At 50.1% G+C, this 11,235-nt stretch overlaps 2 protein-coding genes across 2 annotated transcripts; both read right to left on the bottom strand.

The window, feature by feature from the left end:
• Positions 1-3,351: 3,351 nt before the first annotated feature.
• Positions 3,352-3,873, bottom strand: LOC120846785 (the record flags this gene model as incomplete). Its single annotated transcript, XM_040218660.2, has 1 exon — positions 3,352-3,873. A coding segment is annotated over one exon (522 nt), but the record flags the coding sequence as incomplete, so codon positions are not given.
• A 59-nt stretch (positions 3,874-3,932) lies between these two features.
• Positions 3,933-8,804, bottom strand: LOC120846791 (the record flags this gene model as incomplete). The annotated part of the gene is made up of 2 exons (XM_040218667.1): positions 3,933-4,737; positions 8,740-8,804. Coding segments are annotated over 2 exons (870 nt in total), but the record flags the coding sequence as incomplete, so codon positions are not given.
• Positions 8,805-11,235: the final 2,431 nt, after the last annotated feature.

Here is an 11,235-nt window from a genome sequence, read left to right as displayed (position 1 = left end):
GCTCGACGATAAACGGATGCTGGCGTCAAGGAGCGGTCTTAGTCTTTCTTTCATCACAGGCTCCATTTGCAATGGGTACTAAAAAGTTGCTGAGAATTAATCATAACTCACTTCAGTTGTAATAAAGCATCTCTGCCCTCCCACTTTTACACCCGATAATTTATCCTGTGAACATAATTTATGTAAAAGGCCAGTACAAACCTGCACATTCGCTAAAATGTCTATCAATAAAAATACATCCCCCAAGTCGTATGAACCTACCAAACTCAGGACCCCAATTGCAAAAACAACCAACCACACGTATTATGAAAACCTATGCTCGTGTTTTAGACGTGACACTGTTCTTTAGCGGTGTTGGAAACAGTGTGGAGTCAGATATCGCTGCTCCTTTGACTGACAGCTGCACGGGAGCAACTTTGAAGTCCGTATTTATTTAAGCATAAACCCGGGTGTTTTTTTTTTTCTTTACACAGTTATTTTTATGTTCTTTTTTTTTTTTTTAGAGATCAACCTAACATTAACACTAAAGAAGGAAAACCTGTAATATTACAGAGCATAATTTCCGAGTCTATCGTGCTAACCCAGGAGCTCCTCCGTGCCAGCCACTGCTCCTAGCACTCCGCTGAAAAGCGGTGAAGTTCGACGCACATGCGCTTGCGAGAGGCGGTGAGGCGGCACTGAGGCATGTGGAGGACATGACAATCAAGTAATCTCATCAGGAGTACAAGAACCTAGTTCTGTCTTATCACAGTAGTCGCCATTCTACTATTATGCAATGTTTTATTGTGACTTTTAGCTCCCGACATCGCCGACATCGCATAGAAATTTAGACGATGTCGGCGATTAACCTGCCAGTGCATGAACCGACCGGTGCGGTGGACAAGCAATCTGTATGCTTCAATTCATCTTAATTCAAAGTGCAGCCAATGCTACGTGCCAATGGGACCAACCAAACAGCGTCAAAGCGCGGCATCGACATATCTATTTATTTATTTATTATTTATTCATTTATTTCAAAATACTGCCAATCCCTGAAGGGATTATTGCAGGCATTGGTACATAATAAGAAGATACATGTGAGGCACTTAACAACGAATGAACAACACTTCTCGTCATTCAAAACATCCAATAATTACGAAAAAAGTTCATCTTCGACTGCATTGATAAATGATTCAACAGTGCCGAGGCTATTCCAGATTCTAATGGCAGAGGGAAAAAATGAGTGTTTAAAAGTGTTATTATAAAACGAATAGTCAACAAGTGTATGGCTGTGCTTGTGTCTAGTCGGTCTTGTGTTAGACAATTCAACGTACTTGGATGAGTCAATCTTAAAGGCGCCTAGTAAAAGAAGGTAGAGAAATTTTAGACGATTTAATGTTGCGCGGTCAGTAATGGTCTGTAAACCTGCTCTTTTCAGAAGCTCTGTGGGGGAGTCAAAACGACCATACTTATGATAAACAAACCTAATTGCCTTTCTCTGAAGGCTTTCAAGTGTGTTTATGTTTATATTCGTGTGAGGGAACCAAGCAATATTTGCGTATTCAAGCACTGGACGTATATGGGTTTTATATGCTAGGAGTTTTGTTTCACAAGACGAACATTTTAAGGTTCTCTTCAGAAGGAATAATTTCGTGAGAGCTTTATTAAATACATATTTAACGTGTGCGTTCCAGTTAAGATCAGATGTTATCAAGACTCCTAGGTACTTATACTCGGTGACTCTATGCAAGGGTTCATCTTTAAGGCTATATTGAAACTGGGAGACATTCTTTTTCTTTCTCGTGAAACTCATGGAGACTGTTTTTTCTTTGTTAAACACCATTGGCCAGTCATCGCACCAGTCGGAAATCTTTTTAAGAGATTTGTTTAGTAGGATGTGATCGTCTTGGTTCTTAATTTCTTGATATATGATACAATCGTCAGCGAATAATCTTATGTTAACATCAATGCCATCGGCTATGTCATTTATGAAAAGAAGAAATAAAAATGGAGCTAAAACGGAACCTTGTGGGACGCCTGATACTACAGCAACTGGTCGCGTACTTTGTCCCTCGTGATAAACAAATTGGAAACGATTTTTTTAGTCTTCAATCCATGCAATTATCGGTCCTTCGCCCATAACATGTTTAAGTTTTATTATCAGTTTGTCGTGGGAAACGCGATCAAACGCATTTGAGAGATCCAAGAACACTGCATCTACCTGACTTCTGTTGTTTATGCCCATCGTGAAATCGTGAAGAATCTCAATTAGCTGTGTAACGGTCAATAGTCCACTTCTAAAACCATGCTGATGTGGGAATAGGATATTGTTATTTTCTGCAAATGATGTCATGACTTTGAGAATAATATGCTCGAGAAGTTTGCAGCAGGTGCAAGTAAGTGATATGGGCCTAAAATTTGAGGCTAGAGTCTTATCACCAGATTTATGTATAGGGATTACTTTCGCAACTTTCCATTCGGCGGGTACCGAAGAAAGGAAGAGAGACTTGTTAAAAATTAACACTAAATACTTGCTAATTCATTCGGTGTGTCTTTTACGATACATATTCTGAAGTTCGTCCGGACCGTTACCTTTTTTGGTGTCTAAATTGAGTAAAAGTGCAAATATGCCTGGTTCCGTAACTACTAGGCTTCCAAGTTCTTCAGCAGTGTTGCATTGCGGTAAAGTTAAACCGTCATTACCATCATCAGCTGTAAATACCGACTTAAAGTAATTGTTAAATTCATCTCCCATTTTTTGTTTCTCTATGGAGCTCATACAATTCATTTGAGACTTTTTTGGGTTAACGTGGTTCCAAAATTTCCGAGGTGACGTTTTCATGAACTCGTGAGGGTCACGTTATAGTACTTATGTTTGGCTTCTTTAATTTTTAATTTAAGAAGTTTAGAGTGCTCTGAAATCTTTGCTTTGTAGTCGGTGTTATCCTGGGTGGAGTGTATTTTAGATGACTTCCTTAGCCGCTTGAGTTTGCGTTTCAGGTGGATAATTTCTCGCGTGATCCATGGGTTGTGCTTTCTTGTTATTTTTTGTTTTTTTGGGATGAACTGTGTAACACAGTGCGTGATAATTGATTTAAACTCGTTCCACATGTCGTCAATACTGACATCTATCTCGTCACAAAGTTCACGGAAATCATAAAATCTATGAGCAAGGTATGTTAATATACACGCGTCATCGGCACTGTTGAAATCAAGTACAGTTTTGATGGTACCATATGAGAACCTAGATGTTCGTATAGGTATGGTGCATATAACTGCTTTATGGTCGGATATGCCCGTTACTACTTCAACATTGACTTGGCTCTGGGGCAAGTCGTCACTAAGAAATACAAGGTCAAGCAGACTGCTGGACGTTCCCTGCACCCGTGTTGGCTCTCTGACGATTTGTGACAGATTAAACGCAAATAAAATGTCTAATATTGCATCAGAGGTAACAGTGCCAAGTTGCAGCGAATCCCAGTTTACCTCAGGTATATTAAAATCGCCAGCCATAATAATCCTTTGATTTTTAATGTGTTGTTGCATGTAATCGTATAAGTTGTACAGACACTTGTGGTCGGAGTTTGGAGGCCGATAAACGACACCTACAACAACAGAATAATAATCGAATGACACTTTGCACCATAAAGATTCAACATCTTTCACATCAGGCATATGTTCGTAGGGGATACCTCGTTTTAGAAGTATTGCTACTCCGCCACCTCTAGTCGTTCTGTCTTTTCTCAGAATAATGTAATTTGGTGGGACAATTTCGCTATCAAGTATTAAGGGATGTAACCACGTTTCTGTGATTGTAACTATGTGTGTATTAAATTCTAAGAGAAAGGACTCCAATGAATATGCTTTATTTTGAAGACTCCTTGCATTTATATTTACGACTCTAAGGTTAGATGGCAGAATGTGGCTTTCTGTTAGTTTTCGTCGGGAACATCGTTTTTTTCCACGGGAATTATGTCTTCTTTTGTCTCATCCCACGCATAGAGATGCCCATTTATGCGAACCTTATCATATGTTAAGAAAACCTTTTCTCGCTTATCTCGGTTTGCTTTAGTGCGGTCCCAAAGCTTCTTACGTATTTGCTGTACGTGTCGGGAGAAATCTTCACCGATTGAAAAATGTGTTCGCTTCAGTTTGACGCAATTTTTCAGTATATTTGATTTATCTCTACTGTCCAGTAGTTTGAGTATGACTGGACGGATCTTGTTATCAGCCTGTTTCCCGAGGCGGTGAATTCTTTCGATGCCTGCTATTTGTACGTTTAGAATTCTCTCGAGAATTTCACCTACGACCACTCTTTCGAGTGTCTGACTGTTTTCGTTCTCTTGTTCTTTAATTCCGTAGACAATCAGATTCGACCGTCTACTTCGATTTTCTAAGTCGTCTACCTTTCTGGTAATAATTTTAACAGTCGTTTCAAGTTCAGTTATTCTCTCCCGACATGCACTGACGTTCTTTTGAAGCGTACTGAGACTTTCCAGTTTGTGCTCGATCGCAGAAAGTCTGTCATTTGTTATACCCTTTTCATTTTTAATTTCCTGTATGTCCCGGGCGATTTCTTTCAGTTTTTGTAAAATAGCGCCTGTTTCTGGACCAGGGTTGACCTCAACATTCCCGCTCAGCAAAAGTAGCATTCTCAGAGAGAAAAACACATCGCACAACCGCAAGTAACAGGACCGTGGGCACGGCAGCAAAATCAAGCAAACATTATTGCTACGGTAGGACTTGCAAAATCGTTTGCTTACCTGGACGAGAAAGACGAATGGATTGTTAGCCCTCATTGTGACAAGTTAGTGGCGCCCCCCTCCAGTCCGCCCGTCTGCGGCCGCCAGGCTCGGCGGGCAACATTGTTCACCGCACCAATAAACGCCGTTGAGCGCACGCGCTCCGGTCAGTCATCGTCCACCCTCACAACCAGGCTGCGTGTCGTCTCTCCTCGGCGGGTGCTTCGGCCCCTTCGTCCACGTTCGAGAAAGATTGTGACACTGGCAACGAGGAACCGTGGCACTGGAGGCCACCAACGTGCACGGTTCGGCCCACGCCGCCGAGAGAGAGTCGCAACACCGCCCCCCGCTCCTGTCGCCATGCCGCTGTACGGGAGGCTCGAGCCGTTCGAGGGAGATGGGTCCGCCTGGCCAGTCTACGAAGAACAGGTCCACGTGTTCTTCCGGGCGAACGACACGCCCGAGGCGAAACAACGGGACATCTTCTTGGCCAGCTGCGGGACCCGAGTCTTCAGCCTCCTGCTCGACCTCCTCAAGCCGGCCACGCCGCACGTTAAAACGCTGGGTGAGCTGCTCGCCACGCTGCGCTCGCACTTCAGCCCGGCGCCGTCCACGCTTATGGAGCGGTTCCGCTTCAACAACCGGAGCCGCCGGGACGGGGAGACCCTCGGGCAGTTCGTCGCTGCGCTGCGAGGGTTAGCGAGCACCTGCGCCTTCGGCGACCAGTTGGACTCGCTACTCCGGGACCGGTTCGTCTGCGGCATCAACAACCCCGCCATGCAGACGCGATTCCTGGAGCTCCCCGACCCCTCGCTGGACGACGCGGTGAAGGCAGCGCTGGCGATGGAAGCAGCAGCGAAGGACGCCAGCGAGATTGCGCGTGCGGCCTGCTCACCGTCGACGGAAGCGGCGGTGCACAAGATGGCGACAAGGAGCGGTGCCTGCAGCCGCTGCGGTGCTGCCCACTCCCCCTCACAGTGCCAGTTCGTCCACGCACAATGTTTCACGTGCGGGAGAACTGGGCACCTCGCACGTGTCTGCCGAGGGGGGAGGACGAGCGGCGGCCAGCAGCAGCAGCAGCCTGGTTCAAGCCTGGGTTCCAGCCAAGCCCGCGGCCAGGGTGGTCGTCGCAAGAGAACGCGGCGGGGACGAGCGGCACCAGGCCCGGGTCCGTCTTAAGCCAGGGTCCACGTCGTGGCCGACGAGCCGCAGATCTTCGACGTGTGGCATTTGAATAAGCTTATGTCAGTGCCACCTTACTTGGTGTCTGTCAAAATCTGCGGCCACCCCATCACCATGGAGCTGGACACGGGGGCCAGCGTGTCGGTCATGCCCGGGAAGCTGTTCAAGCGGACCTTCCCCGGCGTGTCCATCGAGGCGTCTGACATCATGCTGCGCAGCTACTCCGGGCAGCTTTCCCAGGTCCAGGGTCGGGCCCAAGTCAGCGTTCGCCTTGGCGACAGGGAGGCAATCCTTCCCCTTTACTTAACCAAGGGGTCGTCGCCGACGCTGCTGGGCCGGAACTGGATTCACTCGCTGGGTGTTCGGCTGCCGGAGTACCAAGAAGCTGCGCTGCACGTGGTGAAGGACGTCCCGAGCCTCCTGACCGACTTCCAGTCCCTGTTCCAGCCAGGGGTGGGCACCTTCGCCGGCACGACGGTCGGCATCCACATACCCGAGGGAACCCGGCCTCGGTTCTTCAAGCCGCGCCCGCTGCCGTTTGCCCTGAAGGACGGGGTCACCCAGGAGCTGCAACGGCTGCAGCGAGAGGGAATCCTGGTCCCCGTCAAGTCTTCCGAGTGGGCCGCACCGATAGTTCCAGTCCTCAAGCGAGACGGCCGCGTCAGGATCTGCGGGGACTTCAAGGTCACAATCAACCCCGTCGCTACCGTCGAGAAGTACCCGCTGCCTAGGGTAGAAGATCTCTGGTCGGCTCTGTCCGGGGGACAGAAGTTCACCAAGCTGGACCTTCGAGATGCCTACCAGCAGCTGGTGCTCCAGGATGCCGCCCGGAAGTATGTCACCATTTCAACAACCATGGGACTCTTCCAGTACACGCGCCTACCGTTCGGCGTGGCCTCAGCCCCAGCCATCTTCCAGAGAGAGATAGACAACCTCTTCAGGGGCATGAGGCACGTGGCGGTGTACTTGGACGACATCCTGGTTACCGGTACCGACGACGGGGACCACCTGTAGAACCTGCGCAAAGTCCTGACACGACTACAGGACGCCGGTCTCAAGCTGAGGCTGGACAAGTGCATGCCTGACCCCCAGCGTGGAGTACCTGGGACACATCATCTCCCAGGCTGGCCTGGCCCCGGCACCTCGCAAGATTGAGGCCGTGCTCAAGGCGCCGAAGCCCAAGAGCAAGAAGGAGCTTCAGAGCTACCTCGGCCTCATCAACTTCTACAGGAGGTTCCTGCCCAACCTGTCGACGCATCTGGAGCCGCTGCATCGTCTTTTCGTGACGGTCAGCAGTGGGCCTGGAAGAAGGAGCAGGACTTGGCCTTCCAGCGCAGCAAGGAGCTGGTCGTTAAGGCTCCAGTGCTGGTGCACTTCGACCCGGCCAAGCCTGTGGTCCTCACCGTGGATGCGTCACCGTATGGGGTAGGAGCCGTCATGTCGCACCGGGGTCAGGATGGTCAGGAACGCCCTGTGGCGTTTGCTTCTCGTCGACTACATGCGGCGGAGCAACGCTACAGCCAGCTCGACAAGGAAGGCTTGGCCCTCATCTTCGGGGTCCAGCGCTTCCATCAGTACCTGTGGGGCCGGCAGTTCGAGGCAGTCACGGACCACAAGCCGCTGCTGGGGCTGCTGGGACCTGACAAGGCAGTTCCGGTGCAAGCCTCGCCTCGTGTGGTACACTGGGCCTTGACGCTGGCGGCCTACAGGTACAAGCTGGTCTACCGCCCTGGGAAGGACCTAGGACCTGCCGACGCCCTGAGCCGCCTGCCCCTGCCGGAGGTGCCTGCTGCCGTTCCAGAGCCAGCTGACGTGTTCCCGCTGGAGCGGGCCTACCCGGGGGTGCTCACCAGGACTGCGGTGGCGCAGGCGACCAGCCGGGACCCGGTCCTGTCTCAGGTGGTCAAGGCGGTTTCCCGAGGGGAGGAGCTGAGTCACCAGGCATACAGCCACAAGACCGCCGAGCTGAGCTTGGAGCAAGGCTGCCTGCTGTGGGGTTCCAGGGTGGTGATTCCACAGAGTCTGCGGGCTAATGTGCTGCAGCTGCTGCACGCGGGGCATCCTGGCATTGAAAAGACCAAAATGGTGGCACGGTCGCACGTTTGGTGGCCTGGCCTGGACCAGGACATCGTGCATCAGGTGCAAGGCTGCCAGGTCTGCCAAGAGAACCAGCGAGCCTCGCGCCACTTGGAGATCACCCCCTGGCCGTTCCCACAGAGGCCGTGGTCCCGCTTGCACGTGGACTATGCGGGACCCTTCAAGGGCCACTACTTCCTGGTGGTAGTGGATGCCTTCTCCAAGTGGGTGGAGGCACTGCCAGTCACCAGTCCCTCGGCAAGCACGACCATTGCGGCTCTGCGGCAAGTCTTCGCGGCGCAGGGATTGCCGGACATTATTGTGTCCGACAATGGTCCCGCTTTCGCTAGCGCCGAGTACCTGGACTGGCTGCAGAGGAATGGGATCCGCCGGATGCTGGTTCCGCTGTACCATCCTGCTTCCAATGGTGCAGCCGAACGAGTGGTCCAGACCATCAAGGACAAGCTCAAGAAGAGCCAGCCCGGGGATTTCCGAACGCAGGTGGCCCGGGTACTGTTTCAATACCGGACTACACCTCACGAGGCGCCGTTTTATAGCCCAAAACGGTGATGTCACAGTCGAAGATAAAAGTTCATCAAAAAACGAACGACTGATTCCAGGTTCGAAGATAAGATGCTTGCTGTCGTCCAGCGTCGGTGCAATTCCTCCGATGACGGAAGGGAACGGCGTGTCGCGGCCCGCAGCATCGCTGCCTGCGTTCAGCTTGCTGACGTTGACCGGCACCAGCACAATGTCAAGCAGGATCTGGACGAGAAAGACGAATGGGTTGTTAGCCCTCATGTTGGCAGTGCTGCCGTGCCCAATGTCGTGGAGCGTCTCGCTGCGCCGTTTTATACCCCGAAACGGTGATGTCACAGTCGAAGATAAAAGTTCATCAAAAAACGAACGACTGATTTCAGGTTCGAAGATGCTTGCTGTCGTCCAGCGTCGGTGCAATCATGGCCTTAGTCCATCTTCCTGTATGCGTTCTTTCATCGACTAATTCAAGTGCAGTGTATCTTCCGTGACTTGCGCTTTAAGTGCATGTGTTCGAGACTTTGATTGTGCTGACCTGAATTAGACAAACTACACTGTGGATAGAAGCGCTGTGAATTATTATTTTTGTACCATTTTTCTTTTCTCCTACTTCTCTGAATATATAGGGTTGACCAATAACATAGTATGCTTAGTTTTCGCTTACCTTAAGCCCATCTTGGCACAGATGTAGCGCAATACTGAGCAAAAATGGCTTTTTGGTGCAAGATGGTAGCAGGCTTTCGTTCAGAGTGCAATTTGGTGCAAACAGCACAGCCCTTCCGTCACTGAGATTGCGAGCTCATTTTCCGAGCTGAGGTTTTCCTCGTATTTTCCAGCGTCTAGATCACCTATGTAAACTACGTCCAATTCGATCATCAACTGTTTTCACCAGACTTCCACACTACCATTGGCCATCGAGGATTGGAATTCACTACCTCATTACAACGTTTCTATTAATGATACTACTAAATTTGTTGAAGTAATTACCCTCTTTATCTAACCTACTTAGCTAGCTTACAGTGTGATAATTGTGTTTATTGTTCTATTTGTTTTTTTTCTGTTTCCACCCCCTTGTATAATGCCCCACGGACCCTCAAAGAAAATAAATGATGATGATGATGAGCTATGAAAACAGGCATCACACGAAAAGTTCCATTGCAACTTGCACGGACGCTCTGACATGGCGGCATGGCATAGGTCCAATTCACATCGTCAGCGCAATTTTCCATGAAAACTGCTGCGCGGTGCCCGTTCTCATCGCTCGTGTGTCCCCCGCTTAATAGCCCGAAGGAAAAATCCATCAATGTAACCCTGTTTGGCAGTCAATGTTTTCTAGTGGACCGCTGACTGTGCCTGACTGTACGTCAAGCATGTCTGATTGGCCAACAAGTTACTCTGACCGACAGTCAAACTCCAGTCAGACTCCACTTGTCGGCTTTCTGATGGTTTCCTGGTGGCAGTCGGCCGCCGCGAAATGCCATCAAGATGTCTTGGTGACGATTCTGATTGTACATCGATTGCCTCTGACTGTACGTCAAAAAGCTTTGACGTGCAGACAGACGTACGGTCAAAGGACGTAAAGTTCGTTCGGATATACCACTATTTCGTCAAATCTATGAATACGAAAAATAATCTATGCACAAGAAAACGATTTCGGGACGTGAGCCCATAAAAGCGCTGATGTTAGAGATATGACACGCAGCCGACCGACAACCTTGATCAGAAGCCCGCCGAAACGCCGAACACGCCACTTCGCTTCGCCCATAGAGGCTTCGCCGAGCTTTCAAGAACGATCGCTCTCGACTCGTTTGGTTTGCCCGCTTGCTCCGACCTGTCGATCCTGCCCGGGCTCTACAATGTCTTATGTTTTAGTAGAATTTCTACTCGACAAGACCCAGCCTGTTGTGAGTTCCGACGATGTAAGGGACTTTAGCGGTGCAGTTGAAGACGACAAGGTGTACCAGGTCTACTGGGCCGGAGACGCGCGAACAAAAGGATCGTTCTACGACGCGAAAGTAGTCTACATGGCAGGTGAGTAGAACTGAAGTACGGCGAGTGATGTACGAGTGCTTTGCATAACATGCTGAAGGCTTGACTGCATTTGCAGCCGAAGCATCTCGTATAAAACAAATGGTCAAATCGAGTTTCCAAGGTGATGGCATAGAATAGGGCAATAAAGGAACAAAATGGCATAGCATAGGGGTTAAGGTGTCTGATTTGTACAGTCGGGGACAAAAGTCTCCAGGACACGCGAGCTGCGGCTGAAACGCATTGCTCTGCCATCTGCCGGCGGGTCGCCTGGTTTCGAGATCACAAAAAAGCGCATGCGCGTCCTACTGTGCGTGCCAACATGTGCGCTTTCCCGCTCTTCTGCGGCGCGGCGCCTAACTCGGAATCGGGCGCGGGGTACCGCCTCGGAGATAGTGAGTCACGGCAGCTCAACTGAGCGATAAAATCAACTGGTTATAAAGCAAGGTGTGCTGACACGGCGAAATGCGGCGCAATGCCCCAGGCGGTATCTCGTGTTTCGGAATGTGTAGCAGACGCTCGTAAGCCGCCAGCGCTATCTCTGAGGCGGTACCACGCGCCCGATTCCGAGTTAGGCGCTGTGCCGCAGAAGAGCGGGAAAACACACATGTTTGCAGGCAGAGTAGGACGCGCATGCGCTTTTGTGCGATCTCGAAACCAGGTGACCCGCCGGCAGATGGCAGGGCAATGC

This window comes from Ixodes scapularis, unplaced genomic scaffold (assembly GCF_016920785.2).
Source record: "Ixodes scapularis isolate PalLabHiFi unplaced genomic scaffold, ASM1692078v2 PGA_scaffold11__112_contigs__length_91849675, whole genome shotgun sequence".
Classification (NCBI taxonomy): Eukaryota; Metazoa; Arthropoda; class Arachnida; order Ixodida; family Ixodidae; genus Ixodes; species Ixodes scapularis.
This window is presented reverse-complemented; position numbering and strand designations above follow the sequence as displayed.